The 21775-nt window shown below is 40.0% G+C and overlaps 1 protein-coding gene and 1 pseudogene across 3 annotated transcripts in view; one reads left to right on the forward strand and one right to left on the reverse strand.

The window, feature by feature from the left end:
- The window catches only part of MCMBP (minichromosome maintenance complex binding protein), a 64665-nt gene that overhangs the window by 37138 nt on the left and 5752 nt on the right, over nucleotides 1–21775 (forward strand). The window contains exons 8-14 of one of the 2 annotated variants that reach the window (XM_081247323.1): nucleotides 1653–1753; nucleotides 7989–8167; nucleotides 8507–8630; nucleotides 9799–9916; nucleotides 15129–15294; nucleotides 16244–16377; nucleotides 17309–17473. In XM_081247323.1, coding sequence (XP_081103449.1) covers nucleotides 1653–1753; nucleotides 7989–8167; nucleotides 8507–8630; nucleotides 9799–9916; nucleotides 15129–15294; nucleotides 16244–16377; nucleotides 17309–17473 — 987 coding nt within the window. The remainder of the gene's footprint in view (nucleotides 1–1652; nucleotides 1754–7988; nucleotides 8168–8506; nucleotides 8631–9798; nucleotides 9917–15128; nucleotides 15295–16243; nucleotides 16378–17308; nucleotides 17474–21775) is intronic. The other variant, XM_081247324.1, reaches the window with a different exon arrangement.
- On the reverse strand, nucleotides 1763–4468 carry LOC308624247 (Y-box-binding protein 1-like; annotated as a pseudogene). Its single transcript has one exon. The product of its transcript is annotated as a Y-box-binding protein 1-like (transcript).

A 21775-nucleotide genomic window follows, 5' to 3' on the forward strand; every position in this document is an offset into this window, starting at 1 on the left:
CTTAGCATTTGTATTAGCAAGTTTTCTCTTGCTGCTATAACAAACCACCACAAACTTAGTGGCTTAAAACAACAAACTTTATCATTTTGCAGGCTTTAGGCCAGAAGTCCAACATGGATCTCACTGGGGGTAAACTTCAGGTGACAGCAGGACTGGCTCCTCTCTGGAGGCTTTGGGGGGGGAATGTGTTTTCTTGCCTTTTCCAGCGTTTGGAGGCTGCCATTATTCCTTGGCTCGTGGCCCCTTCCTCCATCTTCCAAGTCAGCAGTAATGCAGCCCTCTGACCATTTCTTCATAGTCACATCTCCCTCTGACCTTAGGTAGGAGAGATTCTCCAATTTTCAGGACATGTATGATTACATTGAGCCCACCCATGCAATCCAGAATAATCTCCCCACCTTAGGGTCCTTATTTTATACAAGTTCCTTTTACATGTAAGGTAACAACATACTCAAGGATTCCAGCGATTAAGAAGTGGATATTGGTCGGAGTGGTGGGGGGACGTTATTTTGTCTACCACAGCATTGTTTACAAAAAATGGATATTTCAGATAGATGTAGGACAACTTTTAAATTAATATCTATTTCCTTCCTATATCATTTCTAACTTACTAATATCTGCTTTATTTTTTAATATTTATTTACTTATTTATTGGCCACGTCGGGTCTTAGTTGCGTGGCATCTTTGTCGCGGTGCGCTGGCCTCTCTCTAGTTGAGACACGCAGGCTGTGTAGTTGCAGCGCGGGCGTAGTTGCCCCACCACATGTGGGATCTTAGTTCCCGCACCAGGGATCGAACCTGCGTACCCTGCACTGGAAGGTGGATTCTTAACCAGTGGACCACCAGGGAAGTCCCTATCTGCTTTACTTTCATCATTCTTCCTTTTCTTATCAGAAGCCATTTCTCACTTAGATTTAAAATAAGGTAGAAGGGAAAAAATCTGTTAATAGTTTGTTCCCCTATTCTGCTTATTCTGATTTTTGAATCATGAGAGGTGAACAAGTGATACAAGTTTCAGAAATGATCATTGAGAATTTCTGTTCTTAGTTGTTGTGGCTTTAACTTAAATGGCACTTTAGTTATGTAGCACAGGAGCAAGAATTAGCACGTTTTTCCTTCCATGCTTCTCTTAGGTCTCACCAGTAGGAGGCTTTGACAGTTTCTAATATCCATCATGATAGACAGCTTTGAAAGTTTGGCTCTTTACCGTGAGAAATCTCATGGCCATTCTAAGTTTGTGTTAATCCTGCTAACACTACATAGCTTGTGAATAAGTCCAGAGTTAATAATCGTGGGTTTTTCCCTTCTCTTGATGTATTTAATAGATTTTGAGATACTGCATGTTTCTAGTTTTAGTTGACCATCATCCTTGGGGGAAAGCCTTTTCTCTGAATGTAGTAGGGAAACAGACATTGGCCAGGAGTCAGGAGGTCCCATGTTTTAGTTAACGTATTTGCTCATTGCAGAATGACTTCAGGTAAGTGCTTTACCTCTCTTGATCTCAATTTATCAAATAAAGGAGTTGCTTTGAGGTTCATTTTCTGATTTAAAATGCTAAGATATTATTATTACTTTAACTTTAAGACTAATATCGTATGCTCTTTTGGTGTTATTTAGTCCTAACAATGTGATTTTGTGTGGCCTCTTGTTAGGTCTATGAAGACTGGGATTGTTTTAAAGTAAATGATGTTCTTGAGTTATATGGCATACTGTCTGTGGATCCCGTGCTAAGTATACTGAATAATGATGAAAGGTGAGTCTATTTTGACATAATTACCCTCCAACTTTTCTGAAAGTTTGAAATTATAAAGAACTCCCTATCTCCCTTCACCCGAATTTACAAGTTGTTAACGCTTACGCTCCATTTGCTTATTTTTATATACACGCATTTTTATATATACGTACACTTTTTGGAAACACTTGAGAGTAAGTTACGTATGTCATATCCTAAATGCTGTTGCATTTATATTTCCTAAGAACAAAGACCTCCTTGTATATAATCAGAGTATAGCTACAAAGTTTGGAAATTTGCTGTGAATACACAATACACTAACCACAGACCACACTAAATTTCACTAATTGTCTCATTGCTGTTCTTTCTGACAGTCATTTTCTTGGTCCAGGATCCTCAGGATCACTCGTTGCATTAACCTGGAGCAGTCTCCAGCTCTTTGTTGTCCTTCAAGGCCTTGACAATTTTTTCTGTTCTTTCAGCTTATACAACAAACAATTCATTTCTCACAGTTACGGAAGCTGGGAAATCCAAGGTTAAGACGCCAGTGTCTAGTGAGGGCCTTTTTCCTGGTTTGCAGATGGTTGTCTTCTTGCTGTGTCCTCACATGGCAGAGCAGAACCTTGACACTTGAAGAGTAGAAGCCAGTTATTTTGTAGGATGTCTCTCAGTTTAGGTTTGTCTGATGTTTTTGTGTGATTAGATTCTGGTTATACGTTTTGGGCAGGAAACTACAAAGTGATATATCTTTCTCAGTGTTATCACACCAGCAGGTACAATATCCCCTTCCTCGTGAAGTTCTTTTTGACCACTTGGTTACTTGTGGTACACACGTACATCAGTCTTTATATTATTTACAAGTCAGTATATCAGAAACCATGAGCTCACACTGTCTTCCTGGTTCCAGTTCAGTTCAGCTCCACAACTCGGTGTCATTCTAGTCTTCCTCCTTTCCGTATTTGTAATCCCCTTTTCTAACAGAAAGAAACTTGACTCCCAGTATCCTCAATATATTCTTTTGCTCAGGTTAAGGTGGTGTCTAACAGGTTTCTCTACTGTAAAGGTACTATTTTTTACTTTGTAGTTAACAGGTAATTTAGAGAGAGATACTTCAAGACCATATCATTTCAGTTTCATTTAATTTTCACCCACTTATTTTAGCATTCATTGATTATTCTTGTTAGACTCAATTGTTACTCTGATGGTGATTTTCTGTTCAGTCATTCCTTCTACATTTATTCATTGTCATTCTACTGTAAGATTTCTCTCTTTATTCATTCAAGTAATTTTTGTTTATGTTTGTGTGGATGTTGATCTGTTATTTATTTTGAGCCTCAAATTTTCCCATATTTGGCTACTGGGAGCCACTATAAGCAGGCTCTGGGTTCTTTTTTTAAAATTATTATTATTATTTAAGACCTTATAACTGGTGCTTGCAGTTTGTTGACTTTTTTGAAAAAATCAAGCGGTAAACTTTTATTGCAAATTAAAAATGAGATTTTTAAAAAATCTCAACTTGACCAGATAAGAAACAATTTAAAAACCTTTAAAGGTGTATTGAGAAAAAACAAGCTTTTTCTTTTTTTTTTTTTAAACACGTTTGTCATTACCAAAAAGAGACGTCTTTAGGTAAAAATAATAAAAACCCCTTGCTGCTTAGATAATGCAGATAGTTCTAGTTATGTGGTCAGCAGCCAAAAAGCAAGCACTTAAGGTCTTCATCTCCAATCTTTTGTTCATTTCTTATTGCTGGAATTTCATATTCATTTCTTCTTGTTGGATGACTAAACTGGGTGATGGTAGAGATGGTAAGCCGGCATTTTCTCAGCCCTGCCCTGCTCAGCCTCGGGAGCGGATGAATTCTCAGCTGGTGGATTGGCTGCTTTTGTCTCTTTGCCATCTTGCGGTTCAGGGTTTTCTGGGCGTCTGCGTTGGTAGTTGAAGTTGCCGCGGTACCGATGTCGAGGTGGCTGCTGACGCTGGGTCTCATCTTCTTGATTTTCCTTCTCTTCTTCATTGCCGTCCTCTCTGGGCATCTTTGGCGAGGAGGGCGTATTCTGTCTCACTCCTCTACCTTGTTCTCCTTGCACCCTGGTGGTCAGCACCCTCTATCACTTCTCTCTGCACAGGAGGGTTGGAGTGCCGTGGTCGACTCCCATTGGGTCTCCACATGCAGTAAGGTGGGCACCTTCGCCTGTGGTAGGGCCGGCGCTGTTGGGCCAGCCCTTTGGGAGCACTCTCCGATCCCTCATTCTTTTCCCCACTCTCACTGTTCTGGTAATTCTGCGGGTGATTGCGTGGAGGACCCCTGCGACGTGGATAGTGTCTATGATGGTTACGGTCTGCTGCATATTTACTGCCTTGCGCTGGAACTCCACCAGGGCCTGTAACATTTGCTGCCTGCGCACCCTTTTCTCCTTCAGCAACATCGAACTCCACAGTCTCTCCATCTGCTACACTGCGAAGGTACTTCCTGGGGTTCTTCTTTATGGCAGTCTGGTGTACAAATACATGTTCCTTGGTGTCATTCCTGTTGATGAAACCATATCTGTTTCTTACATTGAACCATTTTACTGTTCCCAGAACCTTCACTGTAATGACTTTTTTGTCCCTGCCGGCAGGCGCCGCTGGTATGAGGCCTCCGGGGCCACTGCTGCCTGTGCCGCTGCCAGTCCTGCGCATGCCCGTCTTACCGGGCTTGGCGGTGGCAGCAGTGAGGGCGGGGGGTTGGGCGGCAGGTGGCTGCTGGGTCTCGGCCTCGCTGCTTGTGGTTGTGGTGATGGTGAGTGGGGCCGGCGGCGGCAGTGGGGCTGCTCCAGGCTCTCCGGGGTCCGCTCCTGCTACTGATCGATCGAACTCTGGGTTCTTTTTGACATGACCTTATCTTACCATTTTTGAACATATATTTTCTGATGCATTAAGCTGTTTCAGCCTCATCTTGTACTTCCCATGCTTCAGCCTCAGTTTCAGCCCTTTTTCCAAAGAGCACCTGTTTCTTTTAGTGAGGAATTTTATTTAAAAAATCAAGATTTGAGTACTGGTGTGCTCATTGGTACTGAGCTGGCATTGCTTCTATGCCGTTTCAGCAGAGCTAGGAAATGTATACATACTCACACACACACACGTTTATATACACACATCTACATATATTTTTATATTATTTACAATATCAGAAACCATGAGCTCACACTGTCTTCCTGGTTCCAGTTCAGTTCAGCTCCACAACTCGGTGTCATTCTAGTCTTCCTCCTTTCCGTATTTGTAATTCCCTTTTCTAACAGAAAGAAACTTGACTCCCAGTATCCTCAATATATTCCTTTGCTCAATTCTATGATGTAGTAGGGTCCCCCTTACTTTGGTTTTGCTTTCCATGGTTTCAGTTACCTACAGTCAACCGCTGTCTAAAAATAATAACTGGGAAATTCCAGAAATAAACAATAAGTTTTTTTTTTTTTTTTTTTTTTTTTTTTTTCTGCGGTATGTGGGCCTCTCACTGTTGTGGCCTCTCCCGTTGCAGAGCACAGGCTCCGGATGCGCAGGCTCAGCGGCCATGGCTCACGGGCCCAGCCGCTCCGCGGCATATGGGATCCTCCCGGACCGGGGCACGAACCCGTATCCCCTGCATCGGCAGGCGGACTCTCAACCACTGCGCCACCAGGGAGGCCCAACAATAAGTTTTAAATTGCATACCTTTCTTAGTAGCGTGATGAAGTCTCGAGTTGCCCCACTCCGTCCTGCCCAGGACGTGAATCATCCCTTTGTCCAGGGTATGCCATCCGTTAGTCACTTAGTAGCCATCTCAGTTATCAGATCGACTTTCCAGGTATCACAGTGCCTGTATTCAAGTAACCCTTATTTTACTTAATAATGGCTCCAAAGCACAAGAGTAGTGATCCTGGCAATTTGGGTATGCCAAAGAAAAGCTGTAAAATGCTTTTTTTAAAGTGAAAAGGTAAAATTTTTTGACTTATACGGAAAGAAAAAGAATCGTATGCTGAGGTTGTTAAGATCTACAGTAAGAACAGAAGATTCTGAGAAATTGTTGAGATGGAAAAAGACATTAGTGCTAGTTTTGCTTTTGCATCTCAACATGCAAAAGTTACAGTCACGGTATGTGATAAGTGCTTAGTTAAGATGGAGAAGGCATTAAATTTGTACAATAAGATATTTTGAGAGAGAAACCACATTCACATAACTTTTATTGTAGTATATCATTGTACTTGTTCATTTTTATTATTAGTTATCATGGTTAATCTCTTACTGTGCCTAATTTGTAAATTAAACTTTATCATAGGAATGTATATATAGGAAAAAACATATTATATATGGGGCTCAGTACTATCCACAGTTTCAGGCATCCACTAGGGGTTTTTGAATGTATTCCCTGCTGGTAAGAGGAGACTGCTATGCAGAGAAGGTAATTTCGGAACTGATAACCCATACCACTGCAAAAAACAAACCTAGTAACTTGAGTTCATTATTTATTTCCAATTTTTATTTTAGAATGAGAGTGTATTTATAGTCAGTGGTGTTCCAGAGTTACCTGGGTGACTTCCTCCCACTTCAGTGCTCTGCTGGTTGTTAGTCATTATACATAGTTAGGTTCATTTGTTTCCACTGTGTTTCACTGCAGAGTTTTCCCTCCGTCCTTATTGGTTTCTGTACTTAAAGGTAAGTATAGAAAACATGGAAATTGTTGCCCAAATCAAAACTGTATAAAAAGGACGTAGGCATGTCATTCCCCACTACCCTCATCTCTTCTACCCTGCTGCCAGCCATGCTCTGTAGGGCAGGAGAGCGAGGCTTCATCTGCTGCTCCCCTTGCTCGCGTTACCACCTGGACCATCCCCCCAACCCCTGCACCCCCCACTCCCCTGCCCATCCGTGGGAAAATTGTCTTCCATGAAACTGGCCCCTGGTGCCAAAAAGGCTGAGGACTGCTGCTGTAGGGAACCAGCCTCAGCTCTGCTTTTATCGTTCCTGTATCTCTTTTTTGCAAAAACAGATACATATGTATTTTTTTCCTCACTTAGCCTTATATAAAAGGGGGCATGGTATCTGTGCTCTTTTACATATTTTTTCCCCTCACTTAACCTAATATATTCTGAAAATCCAGACCACCTTCATTCTTTTTTATTTTGTCCTGAGGTTGGCAAAAGAAAGGAATTATATTCTGCCCCTGCAGTCGAGTTTTTTGTTAAATATTGGACATTCATCTTGGTTTTCCGTAGGAAGAACTTATTTTTTCACACTTAAAAAATGATGCAAAACAGACATTTTAAACAACTTTAAATAAACAGTTCCATAATAATGGCATACAAAATTGCTTGTCTTGGCTGTTTCTGGTTATGGTGAATTTCCTGCTTGAGTTACTTCATTTATGGAGGCATTTTAGGACACAGACTGAGCCAGAGGGCCTGGGTTGGGATCCTGGTTTGGCCACTTACTGGCTTTGTGACCTTACACTTAACATCTGCAGTGGCTTGGTTTCCTCATTATACATGAGGGTGGTTGTGAGGTTTTAATGAATTTGCGTGTGCAAAGTGAAGAACATTGCCCGGCACAAGGTACACACTATGTAAAGGTTGTTGGTATCATTCTTGTATTTAAGGAAGATGGTGGTACGAATTGATGACTCTCTAGAGTCAGTCTGTAAAGTCTAAAAACATTGTAGTCATTTGTTTCAATCATCTCACAATAAATCTGTCATCTGCTAGTTTATTTAGCAAATCTGAAAAACTCACACTTCCTTTTCACTGCTTGTCTATTCACTATTCAAGAGAGGTATCATGTAAGAATAAAATTTAGGAAAAGAAATTAGCAAGAGAGATGAATGAATTCTTCACACTGAATAGCAGACACCTGATGGCTTTTAAGGAAGAGACCCCCATTTTTGAGACATGCGATGAAGTATTTGATGTCCCAGGTAGTAGCTTAAGAAAGGGTGTCTGCATTTTGAAGTACCTTGATGAGTGATATGCTGTATCCCATTTGTTGCAGTTACAGCACACTCAGTAAAAATGTTATAGATTTTGAAGAATAGAAGAAATACATTATCTCATAATATGACCAAAGTAGACTGAAATCTGTGATGTAACTGCTCACCAGGAAGAGGAGCGTTTTCTGCTCTTTAAGGGGACGTGCAGGTGAAATTGTTCTTGGCTTGAGTTCTCATTTGATGTTCAGAGATGTGTGTTATTTTTACATCTGTGCAGCCGCCGCCTCTGTGAACTGAAGCTCTGTCATCTCTCCGCAGGGATGCCTCTTCGCCGCTAGATCCAATGGAATGCACGGACACAGCCGAAGAACAGAGAGTGCACAGCCCTCCTGCCTCCTTAGTGCCAAGAATCCATGTGGTTTTAGCCCAGAAGTTGCAGCACATCAACCCTTTACTGCCTGCTTGCCTTAACAAGGAGGAGAGCAAAACCTGTAAGTGTAAGTGCTGAAGCCTCGTGGCCCAGAGACTTACCCAGCATGTGAGAGCTGCGTGGTGGAGCTGTCAGTCAGGTTCTTGGTCGTCAGAATAAATTTCTCCAGTGGTCACCGTTTCTTTGCCCCATTTTCCTTTGTGTTAATTCTCTTCATTAAAATGAGGCCCCCCAAAAGGTATACACGGTGTCTTATTTTGACAACTGGCATCACTTACTGACCAGTATTTTAAGTCCATACTAGTCATCTACTGACATGCAGTGCTTTGTTCCAGTTACTTTTTAACCTAAGAGACACGAGAGGACCTGGTTTGTGTTCTGAATCTGGTCTCCCTTCTCTCTGCAGTTGTTTCCAGTTTCATGTCTGAATTGTCTCCAGTCAGAGCAGAACTGCTTGGGTTCCTCACTCACGCCCTTCTGGGAGACAGTTTGGCAGCTGAATATCTTATATTACATCTCATTTCTACAGTGTAAGTGCTCTTTTCCCGGTGGGAATTAAGAGAGTTTGGTGTTCTGTTGAGAGGGGGAAAGAACAGAAAGGGTTCTGTTTTTGTTTATTAGGCTTCATCACCAGATGGTTATTTGTTCAGGGTAGCAGGTGTTATACCAAATCACAGAAATTCCTTTTTCAACTTTTCTCAGTGTCACATGTAGCATTTTGATTGTATCTCCTTAAATTTAAGAGCAAAAGTCAGATAAAGAACCTGGCCAATGAGTAAAAATGAGCTGTTTTATCCTTTTGGCATTCTGAATTCTCTGTTTATACATCCCAAGGCTCTGTGAGGTCCATTGGGTATATATCTCACTTGTATGTGGACATGTGTCCCTCTCCCTTTCCCTTCACTACAGCTCTTTATTTTCTGATTTCAAAATAACATGGGTGCCTTCAACAAGTTCCAAGAGCATAAAGAAGAAAATTGAAATTGTCTGTAGTCTCACCACTTAAAGATGATCTCAGTTAACAGATCTTGGTACCTGTTCATATCATCTTTGTTTGTTTACAGATGTATCCATCCCTACTTAGATCTCAATTATACTCTAAACAGATCATTATCTTGCTTTTGTCATTTCTGTTCAGCGTTTCCTATCATCCTTCTTCTTGAACCTCTTAATGGCTATGCAGTATTTCCTTACAGACAGTTGTGTTTTTTCCCTCAGTGTTAGGCTTTCCTACTTTTCCTGTTTCAGTAACCCTCCGGTAAACATCTTTGTACTATACATCTTTCCTCAGGTAGGATTTGGGACAGTGGGACATGATGGTTGAGAGCACAGACTCTGGAACCAAACTGCCTGGGTTCAGCTCTGTCACTTCCTGGCTATGTGAACGTGGGCGTGTCTCTTAAAATCTCTGGGTCTCAGGGTTCTCATCTGTAAAAGGAAAAGAATAATACCTACCTCAGAGTGTTTGGGAATTAAATGAGAAAACATTTAAGTACTTAGAACGGTACCTGGCACGTGCCCAGCACTTAAGTAGTGGCTATTATTTTTATTGTTGTTTCTGCTTAAAGAAACAACTGATCAGTGATCTGCTTTAATTTTAATGACAGTATTAAGCTAATTTTTATTCGTTTGCTTTTTGATGGAGATCAGGAAATCACCTGAGTATCTTATTGGATAATATCTTTTTTTTTTTTCTAGATACACAAGAAGAGATGTTCTTCCACTAGGAAAATTTACAGTTAACTTGAGTGGGTGTCCACGGAATAGTACCTTCACAGAACACTTATATCGAATTATTCAACATCTAGTTCCAGCAGTAAGATCAATATAAATATGTATTATAAGCTTAAGTATACTTTAAAAGTCCATCTGATTGTCTTTCATGCAACCCAAATATTTAACTTTGAGATGTTAACAGACCTCATTAAGGGGAAACAAAGCCTGCCTAGTTTCGTAATTTAAAATGGACTAACTCCTAAACATTTCACGTTTCCTTTATTGCCTTAGCACAGGTTTCTTTAAGTAACAACACAACTGTAGTAACTCCCTTAACATTGTACTCTCCGTTGATGCCAGTTTGTTTGTACAATTTGGTGTCCTTTGTGTGCTTTAAAATCGTAAATCTAAGTAAACTCTAAATTATAGGAGCATAATTCTTTTAGTTGAGGTAATAACTTTATCTCCACTGCCCCAGTTTTAATTCCTGTTTGGAAAGTCAAGCTACCTTTATTTGCCAGGACATCTGGAACGCAGTGTTTGTGTGGTAGTAAGATCTTGGGGACAGGGGAATAGCTTCTGATTAGTTGTGTGACTGGCAATGCCGATCACTTCTTACTTTGGAAATTTAAGAGGTTGAAACAGATCATTCATTTAACCAGTGTTTATTGAGTGTCTTCTGGGCTCTTAAGAAACAGCAGTGGACTAAATAGACCAATATTTCTCACTCTCCTTGACTCACTTTACACTGTTAAAAAATTATTGAGAACTTAAAGAGATGTTGTTTGGGTTTTTATTATCAGTTTACCATATTAGAAGTTAAAACTAAAAACATTAAAATATTCATTGAAAATAAATCAGTTACATATGAGCAGAAGTAAAATATTTTTGTAAAAAATAGCTATTTTTCCAAACAAAAAAAATTAGTGATAAAAGTGACATTGTTTTAAATTTTTGCCAGTCTCTGTAATGTCTGGATTAATAGAAGACAGCTGGATTGTCATATCTGTTCCTGCATTCAGTCTATTGTAACATGATGTTTTGACTGAAGTATATGAAGGAATGCTGGCCTTACACAGATGAAAAAGTAGTTGGCAAAGGAAGGACTTTTTTTTTTTTTTTTTTTGCTGTACACGGGCCTCTCACTGTTGTGGCCTCTCCCACTGCGGAGCACAGGCTCCGGACACACAGGCTCAGCGACCGTGGCTCACGGGCCCAGCCGCTCCGCGGCATGTGGGATCCTCCCGGACCAGGGCACGAACCCCTGTCTCTTGCACCGGCAGGCGGACGGACTCTCAACCACTGCGCCACCAGGGAAGCCCAGGAAGGACTTTTAATGGCATTTTCAGATAACTGTAGATATTCTTCTGATACTATACCAAAACTGTCCACCTGGCATTTTCTTCAAGGATAGTTGTGTGAAAATCTGTAATCTCATCAATGAACTTTTTATACTCTGCTATCGTAAATTCATTGTTCTGTCTTGCACATTGAATGGATTTTTTATCCATGTGTGATTTTGACCTCATGAACCCCATAAAAGGGTTTCAGCAACTCCCTGGGAGCGTCCTGGACCACATTTTGTTGGTGGTGGAAGACCAACAAATAATAAATAACATATATAGTGTGTCACTGAAGTGCCATGGAGAGCAGTAAAGGCCCAGGGGAAGGGGATAGGGAGTGCTTGGGGGTAGGCCAGGGTGGAGTTGCTGATGACATCTACAGCATGTCGGGGAAGCCCTCTCCAGGGTGGAGTTCAGGGAGAGACTTGATGCAAACCCAGGATCAAGACACAGGGCCATGTTGGGGAAAGTGTCTGTCCTGTGCAGAGAACAAGTTCAGGGTCTGAGCGCAGCGTGCTGGGCATGTTGAGGAACGCCAGCCCGAGGGGCCAGTGTGCTGCCATGGAATGAGTGCTGGGGAGGAGCGTAGGACGTGAGGTCTGAGTGGCAGCGTAGGGCCACTCAAAGCTTGAGGCCAAGATTTAAGTAGCACATACTTGGGACATGAATTACATTTTTAAGTATGAAAGTGATATGAGGAAAGTACTCAAGGTTCTTGCATGGTAAGGTATTTCCTTTTTCTTTTTATTCTACATCACTTTGTAGTGGTTTGTTTTACTGTTTCATTTTTACCATATCCCACTTCCTTATATTACTCTTGTTTGTTTCTAGCTAGCACTGAACTTTTTCTAAACACTTGCCTTTTTAATAATCTTATTTAGTTTTCACAGCAGTAAGTGTGAGTGACCTGCTTTTGCTTATATGGAGCTGCACCCTGCTCTATGCCACCTTTTGTTTCGACAGACTCTGTTTCTTTCGGGGTCATTTCCTTGTATCTATAATATGACACACACACACACACACACACACACCCCGCTTTCTTTGAATTACTGAGCCAAAGTACAAAAATCCTCTGCATTTTGAAAATACGTCTTCTCTCTTCCATGATATCCTTCCCCACCCCAGTCTCCACCCGTACCACACATACTTCTTTATGGTCCAGAGTGATCGTAGATTGGAGTACAACGCAGGGTGCAGAGGGCACACTGGGTGTGGTGGGCTCAGGAAGACGGAGGGAGGTGCAGGTGGGCTTAACTGATTTTCTACTGCTGAGACTGGGTGAGGAGGCAGCATGTCCCAGGTGGAGCAGGTTCCGAGACCCACAGCGCTGATGACAGTGTGGAGTCCTCCACACCTCAGGCCTCCTTGGAGCAATTTGTTTAGAGGTCTGCAGCTGTCTATGCTGAATGAATATGGTTTTATTTTATTTTCAAAATTTATTAAAATTTTTTAAATGGAAGTATAGTTGATATATAATATTATATAAGTTACAGGTATACAATATAGTGATTCACAAATTTTTTAAAAATTGAAGTACAGTTGATTTACAGTGTTGTGTTAGTTTCAGGTGTACAGCAGAGTGATTCAGTTACACATACATATATATCTATTTTTTTCTCAGATTCTTTTCCCTTACAGGTTATTACAAAATATTGAGTATACTTCCCTGTGCTATACAGTAGGTCCCTGTTGGTTATCTGTTTTATATGCAGTAGTGTATTATGTTAATCCCAAACTCCTAATTTATCCCCCCACCCCCCAACCCTTTCCCCTTTGGTAACCATAAGTTTGTTTTCTGTGTCTGTGGGTCTATTTCTGTTTTGTATATAAGTTCATTTGTATCTTTTTTTTTTTTTTTTAAGATTCCACATGTAAGTGATATCATATGATACTTGTCTTTCTCTGGCTTACTTTACTTAGTATGATCATCTCTAGATCCATCCATGTTGCTGCAACTGCCATTATTCCATTGTTTTTTATGGCTAAGTATTCCATTGTATATATGTACCACATCTTCTTTATCCATTCATCTGTTGATGGACATTTAGGTGTTTCCATGTCTTGGCTATTGTGAATAGCGCTGCTGTGAACAAAGGGGTGCGTGTATCTTTTTGGTTTAGAGTTTCGTTTGTATGCCCAGGAGTGGGATTGCTGGATCCTTTGGTAATTCTATTTTTAGTTTTCTGAGGAAACTCCATACTGTTTTCCATAGAGGCTGTACCACTTTACATTCCCACCAACAGTGTAGGAGGGTTCCCTTTTCTCCACACCCTCTCCAGCATTTATTATTTGTAGACATTTTGATGATGGCCATTCTGACCAGTGTAAAGTGATATCTCATTGTAGTTTTGATCTGCATTTCTCTAATAACAATGTTGAGCATCTTTTCACGTGCCTTTTGGCCATGTGTGTGTCGTCTCTGGAGAAATGCCTACTTAGGTCTATGCCCACTTTTTGATTGGGTTTGTTATTTTGATACTGAGCTGTATGAGCTGTTTGTATATTTTGGAAATTAAGCCCTTGTCAGTTGCATCATTTGCAAATATTTTCTCCCATTCTGTAGGTTGTCTTTTCATTTTGTTTATGGTCTCCTTTGCTGTGCAAAAGCTTTTAAGTTTAATTAGGTCCCATTTGTTTATTTTTGTTTTTATTTCCATTACTCTAGGAGATAGATCCAAAAAGATATTGCTGCCATTTATGTCAGAGTGTTCTGCCTATGTTTTCCTCGAGGAGTTTTATGGTATCCAGTCTTACATTTAGGTATTTAATCCATTCTGAGTTTATTTTTTTATATGGTGTTAGAGAATGTTCTAATTCATTCTTTTACATGTGGCTGTCCAGTTTTCCCAGCAACACTTATTGAAGAGACTGTCATTTCTTCATGGTATATTCTTGCCTCTGTTGTTGTAGATTAATTGACCATATGTGTGTGGGTTTATTTCTGGGCTTTCTGTTCTGTTCCATTGATCTGTATTTTTGTTTTGTGCTAGTACCATACTGTTTTGATGACTGTAGCTTTGTAGTATAGTCCGAAGTCAGGGAGCCTGATTCCTCCAGCTCCATTTTTCTTTCTCAAGATTGCTTTGGCTATTTGGGGTCTTTTGTGTTTCCATACAAATTAAAAAAATTTTTTTCTAGTTCTATAAAAAACGCCATTGGGGGCTTCCCTGGTGGCACAGTGGTTGAGAGTCCGCCTGCCGATGCAGGGGACATGGGTCCGGGTTGTGCCCTGGTCCGGTAAGATCCCACATGCCGTGGAGTGGCTAGGCCCGTGAGCCATGGCCGCTGAGCCTGCGCGTCCGGAGCCTGTGCTCTGCAACGGGAGAGGCCACAACAGTGAGAGGCCCGTGTACCACCGGAAAAAAAAAAAAAAAAAAGGAAAACCGCCCTTGGTTATTTGATAGGGATTTCATTGAATTTGTAGATCACCTTGGGCAATATAGTTTGGTGTTTGTCCTCTCCTCTCACGATTACTGATTTAGATATCGTATTTGTGTATGGATGATTTCCTACTTTTACTGTATGTTTGCCTTTACTGGTGAATGTGATTTTAATTCAGGGAGTACAGAGGAAAATTAAGCTTTTCTCTCTCCGTCTTGATGTGTAAATAAACATTTTATTTTCTGTTTTGTTAGCCTGTGGTCGGTTAAAGAAGTTAATAAGCCTCTGAATATTTGATATATGTATCAGTTGTCTATCATTTGTTTCTGGTTCACTGGTAAAATAAAAAATATTCTTTAAGAATACTGAACAAGACAGCTGAGAATAAAGCAGCTCATAGAATCAGAAATTCTTATGATGGAGAAATTTTTGTTTCTAAGAGCTCAAGAAACCATGAGACTGCTTACTCCCTTAGAAATAATAAGCTCTTTCTTTCCATTATAAAATGTAGTGTTTAATTCCAAATATATATTTTCTTAAAAGAGGGAAACTTAGTTCCTTGATCATTAAAAAAATTTCTCTTTGCAGTCTTTTCATCTGCAGATGACTATAGCGAACATGAACCACTTGAAATTCATTCCCCACAAAGACTACACAGCCAATCGCTTGGTCAGCGGGCTCCTCCAGCTGCCCAGCAATACTTCTCTTGTAATTGATGAAACTCTCCTGGACCAGGGGCAGCTGGACACGCCAGGTGTGTGCACGGACGTTGTCCTTCCATTTCTAACTCCCAGCAAAGCCAGGCGTGGTAATGATTTTCTAAGGAATAACTGAACAAAGACAAATTCACACTTCACAAGTATTTAAGACAAAGGCTTGCTCTGTGTATTTGTTTAAAGCATATATCATTAACAAATAAATTGTGTACATCAACTATGTTTTGTGATAGTTTGAAAATAGTATGATAATACACCAAGTAAGTAGCAGGTAGCGTTTTAAAGGCTGAAAAGGGAGGAGGTTTTGCCTTTAGTCCTATATTACCTCAAAAGAAAAGTTGTAGAAAAGATCTAATAAAACATTTTTTACCAGCCAGTGTGATCTCAAAAATTTTTTTCGAAGAATCTCTGAAAAACTATTGAGTAGATCAGATGGCTTGCATTAACCTCAGTTATGGAACATGTTATAAAATTACAAGAAAGCAGATTGCTTTATCTATGCTCAAATGAGAATTAAGAAGACACTTTGCTGGTGGTAAGTTCAAGAGGTAAAAATTGAAAAAATAGTGTAGACTGGGTAGAATTAAGGCAAAGGTGAGTATAAATTCAGTAAAATTCAGTAACCTTATCTCTGTATAAAAATAGTTTTGGTTCTACCAGATTATTTTAGCCCTGTGAAGATGCCACATACAAAATAATCATACTTTTATTGGGAACTATTTTATATCTAATTGCACACCAGATGCTTGGTATTAGATTTGGGGTGGGTGGGGGAGGAATCTTGGCTCCAGAAATATGTTTGTCTAGCTTGACAGATATTATCTTGTGAAGCCTATTAATTAATGACCATTTAGAAGATTGAACAGTGCCTCATATACTTTTTTTAAAGCAGTAGAAATCTCATGTCTTATTATCAATGTCAGCAAAACTAATTTGGTTAGGTGATTAAAGTCAAGTTACTGAAAAATTATTCCCTTGTTTTTGTAGGTGTTCATAATGTGACTGCCCTGAGCAACCTAATAACTTGGCAGAAGGTGGATTATGACTTCAGCTACCACCAGATGGAATTCCCCTGCAATATTAATGTTTTTATTACTTCGGAGGGGAGATCACTCCTGCCGGTAATGAAGGGTCATTTTAAAATGGACGGAGGTTATATTGGAAAGATATCTGTATATTTGCTTTGTTTCTTGGTACTGATTATTATTAATAAGTTAAACTTGTTCAGGGTTGTGGCTGCTGATTATTAATGAGGGAACTGATTATTTTGTCCTCTGGGATGAAAACTTTGTAAAGAAAATCACAAGAGAAGCAAAGAAAACTCTTGGCAGCAGAAACTCCCACATGTAGGGAGAGAAAGTAGAAACTGTCTGTAAATTGCCTGATTAACATCCAGACTTTTGTTCTTGCTGCTTCTGTTCCATTGTTTTCTGCCAGTCCTACGTGAGAAATATTTTAGAGTTTCTTTTAAAATGTTCCTAATCGTCTGGTAATTATTTCTATGCTTTGGTGAAATGCTCTGGTGAATCATCAGTGACTAATGAAGAGAGCTTTTACATCTGAGTCATTAATGATGAGAAGTATGCCCAGTTGTTGAAAAGGCATATAGTTGCTCTGTATAATGATGTTCACCCTTGATATATGAGGAACTGCCTGTGAATAAGAATGAAATGGCTCAATGGTAAATTTCTGTGGGAAAGTGTGATCTGCTCTATGTGGTTTCTAGAAATGCAGTTCAGTAAGAAATAGAGTACATGTTCCGTGATTAAGGAAACGTCTAAAACATTTTAATTAGCTGCTTTTTAGAGATTCACTATCTTTTTATATGTTTACTGATACCATTGAGGAAACATAAGTAACCAAGAAAAGGCTAACTTCTGTAGTTATTGCTGAGATAGTTATAGTGCATATAAATTAATATTAAAAACTGACCTCCCCCTAATAATGAATTGTATTTAACTCCCTTAGGGGCTGATAGAGATGATGCATCCCCCTGAAATTCTAGGTTGATTTAGGAACTTGGAAAATAATGTGTACTGTTTCTCATTTTAGGCAGACTGCCAGATCCACTTACAGCCACAGCTAATTCCACCAAACATGGAGGAGTACATGAACAGCCTTCTCTCCGCGGTGCTGCCTTCTGTGCTGAATAAATTCCGCATTTATCTGACCCTTTTGAGGTTCCTGGATTATAGCATATCTGATGAAATAACAAAGGTGTGTTTGGGTTAAAACAAAGGATTTCCCTATGTTGAATTGGGATATTTAATCAATTTACATTTACTGTAATTACTGATAAGGTAATCTTGCTATTTGTTTTCTGTGTCATGTCTTTTTTGTTCCTCTATTCCTCCATTATTGTCTTCTTTTGTTTGAAATAGATATTTCTAGTGTACAATTTTAATTTCCATGTCTTTTCTTTCTTTTTTTTTTTTTTTTAAAGCAGAGGATGCTCTTTTATTTTATTTATTTATTTATGACTGCTGGGTCTTCATTTCTGTGCAAGGGCTTTCTCTAGTTGTGGCAAGTGGGGGCCACTCTTCATCATCGCGGTGCGCGGGCCTCTCATTGTCGCGGCCTCTCTTGTTGCGGAGCACAGGCTCCAGACGCGCAGGCTCAGTAATTGTGGCTCACGGGCCCAGTCGCTCTGCGGCATGTGGGATCTTCCCAGACCAGGGCTCGAACCCGTGTCCCCTGCACTGGCAGGCAGATTCTCAACCACTGCGCCACCAGGGAAGCCCCCATGTCTTTTCTTTTATGACATATTTTTTTTCTTTAGTAGTTGCCCTGGGAGCTACATTAACATCTTAACTATGATAATCTGGGATTACTTTAGGATTATGCCAGTTTAATCACAATAGTATGCAAAAGCTTTACTCCTTTATACTTCCATTCCTTCTCCGCTCCTTTGTGCTTTATTATCATTCACATTACATCTTTATACACTGATACGTTTGTCAACACATTTATAATTATTGCTTTATGCAGTTGTCTTTAAAGACATTTATACTACCTTTTATATTTACCTGTGTAGTTTACCTTTACCAGTGATCTTCACGTGGATCCGAGTTACTTTCACTTTAGCCTGGAGAAGTCTCTTTCGTATTTCTCAGTATTTTTTATGGGGGAGCTCTGCTTGTGACACATTCTCAGTTTTTGCTTACCTGGGAATATCTTCATTTCTCCTTAATTTTTGGAGACTAATTTTGCTGGACGTAGAATTCTTGATTCATAAGCTTGTTGTTTCAGCACTTTTAAGTCCTCCAACTGCCTTCTGGATTTTCTGAGGAGAAGTCAGTTTCCAGTGAGGGTTCTTTGTACACAATGAGTCATTTTTCTCTTGTCCTTTCAAGATTCTCTCTTTGGCTTTTGACAGTTTAGCTGTAATGTGTCTACGTATGGACCTCTTTGAGTTTATCCTACTTGCAATTTATTGAGCTTCTTGGATGTGCAGATTAATGCACATTTGGGGGGAGTTTTCAAGACATTTGGTAAGTTTTTGACCATTATTTCTTTAAGTTTTTTTTTCTGCCCCTTTCTCCTCTGTGGCACTCCCATGTATGTATGTGGTACACTTGATGGTGTCCCACAGGTCTTTGAGGCTCTGTTCAGTTTTCCTCATTCTTTTTGCTTTCTGTTCCACAGACCAGATAATTTTGGTCAGCCTATCTACAGATTTGCTGAATCTTTCTTCTGCCTTTCAAGTGAATTTTTAATTTAAGTTGTATTTTTCAACTTCAGAATTTCTGTTTGCTTTTTAAATAATTTCTTTCGCTTTACTGGTATTTTCTATTTGGTGAGACATCATTCTCATACTTAAAGTTCTTTATTCATGGTTTCCTTTAGTTCTTTGAATATATTTAAAATAGCTGATTTAAAGTCTTTGTGTAGTCATTCCAATATTTAAGTTTCCTCAAGGACTTCTTATTTTCCAATGAAGGGGGCTACACATTCTTGTCTCTTTGTATTTCTTTTCTACTTTTTGTATTGAAAACCAGGTGTTTTATGGATGATTTTTTTTTAATCTAGTTACTTTATTTATCTTTGGCTGCGTTGGGTCTTTATTGCTGCATGCGGGCTTTTCTCTAGTTGCAGTGAGTGGGGGCTACTCTTCGTTGTGGTGCACAAGCTTCTCATTGGGTGGGTTCTCTTGTTGCAGAGCACGGGCTCTAGGTGTGCGGGCTTCAGTAGTTGTGGCTCGTGGGCTCTAGAGCACAGGCTCAGTAGTTGTGGCGCACGGGCTTAGTTGCTCTGCGGCATGGGGGAATCTTCCTGGACCAGGGCTCGAACCTGTGTTCCCTGCATTGGCAGGCGGATTCTTAACCACTGTACCACCAGGGAAGCCCAAAGCCAGGTGTTTTAAATAATATAATTTGGCAACTCTGCTCTGGCAGATTCTGCCCCCTCCCCGCCTGCCCCCCAGGGTTTGTTGTTGTTGCCCTTTGTTGTTTAGCCACTTTTCTGAACTGATTTTTAAAAGTCTGTATTCTTCGTTGTATGTGAGCACTGAAGTCTTGGCTCGGTTAGCTCAGTGGGCAGTGATTGGATAGAAATTTTATTTCCTTAGATGCCTGGAAGCAGTCTCCCAGTCTAAGCTGAGGGACTCTGTATCCATGTTGGGGCAATCCTTTAACACTCAGCCATGCAGTTTACAGCTGCCGCCTAGCCTTTGCCTTCTGCTTGCACAGAGCCTCAAGGTTGTTCAGTGGTGAGAGCTTATGGCCTGCCTGCTCAGGCTCATATCTTCTGAGCATGTGCCCAGCCCTGTGCATGCTTGTGACCTGCTAAATTCCTGGTGGTTGGGGATAGATATACACACCCACACACACATATATGTGTGTGTCACTGTGTATATGTATATGTGTATAGATGTATATATACGTGTGTATATATGTATATATACATATATATGCATATGTGTGTATATATATACATATGTGTGTGTTCCTCCCCCTCCAGATATCTCATTCCCCAGATTTTCTCTTTTTTTCTTTTTTCTTTCTTTTTTTTTTTTTGGTTTGGTTTGGTTGTTGTTGTTGTTTTCCACAGTGACTTTTTAATTTTATTTTTTTATACAGCAGGTTCTTATTAGTTATCCATTTTATATATATTAGTGTATATATGTCAATCCCAATCTCCCAATTCATCACACCACCACCCTGCCACTTTCCCCCCTTGGTGTCCATACGTTTGTTCTCTACTTCTGTGTCTCAAATTCTGCCCTGCAAACCGGTTCATCTGTACCATTTTCTAGGTTCCACATATATGCGTTAATGTACAATATTTGTCTTTCTCTTTCTGACTTACTTCACTCTGTGTGACAGTCTCTAGATGCATCCACGTCTCTACAAATGCCCCAATTTCGTTCCTTTTTATGGCTGAGTAATATTCCATTGTATATATGTACCGCATCTTTATCCATTCATCTGTGGATTGGCATTTAGGTTGCTTCCATGTCCTGGCTATTGTAAATAGTGCTGCAGTCAACACTGGGGTGCATTTGTCTTTTTGAATTATGGTGTTCTCTGGGTATATGCCCAGTAGTGGGATTGCTGGGTCATATGGTAATTCTGTTTTTAGTGTTTTAAGGAACCTCCATACTGTTCTCCATAGTGGCTGTACCAGTTTGCATTCCCACCAACAGTGGAAGATGGTTCCCTTTTCTCCACACCCTCTCCAGCATTTTTCTTTGTAGATTTTCTGATGATGCCCATTCTAACTGGTGTGAGGTGATACCTCATTGTAGTTTTGATTTGCATTTCCCTAATAATTAGTGATGTTGAGCAGCTTTTCATGTGCTTCTTGGCCATCTGTATGTCTTCTTTGGAGAAATGTCTATTTAGGTCTTCTGCCCATTTCTGGATTGGGTTGTTTGTTTTTTTAATATTGAGCTGCATGAGGTGTTTATATATTTTGGAGATTAATCCTTTGTCTGGTGATTTGTTTGCAAATATTTTCTCCCATTCTGAGGGTTGTCTTTTCATCTTGTTTGTAGTTTCCTTTGCTGTGCAAAAGCTTTTAAGTTTCATTAGGTCCCATTTGTTTACTTTTGGTTTTTACTTCCATTACTCTAGGAGGTGGATGAGAAAAGATCTTGCTGTGATTTATGTCAAAGCGTGTTCTTCCTGTGTTTTCCTCTAAGATTTTTATGTTGTCCAGTCTTAGATTTAGGTCTTTAATCCATTTTGAGTTTATTTTTGTGTATGGTGTTAGGGAGGGTTCTAATTTCATTCTTTTACATGTACCTGTCCAGTTTTCCCAGCACCATGTATTGAAGAGACTGTCTTTTCTCCATTGTATCTCCTTGCCTCCTTTATCATAGATTAGTTGACCATAGGTGTGTGGGTTTGTCTCTGGGCTTTCTATCCTGTTCCATTGATCTATATTTCTGTTTTTGTGCCAGTACTGTATTGTCTTGATTACTGTAGCTTTGTAGTATAGTCTGAAGTCAGGGAGTCTGACTCCTCCAGCTCCGCTTTTTTCCCTCAAGACTGCTTTGGCTATTCGGGGTCTTTTGTG

Source organism: Mesoplodon bidens (assembly GCF_964165515.1).
Source record: "Mesoplodon bidens genome assembly, chromosome: 1".
NCBI classification, from domain to species: Eukaryota; Metazoa; Chordata; class Mammalia; order Artiodactyla; family Ziphiidae; genus Mesoplodon; species Mesoplodon bidens.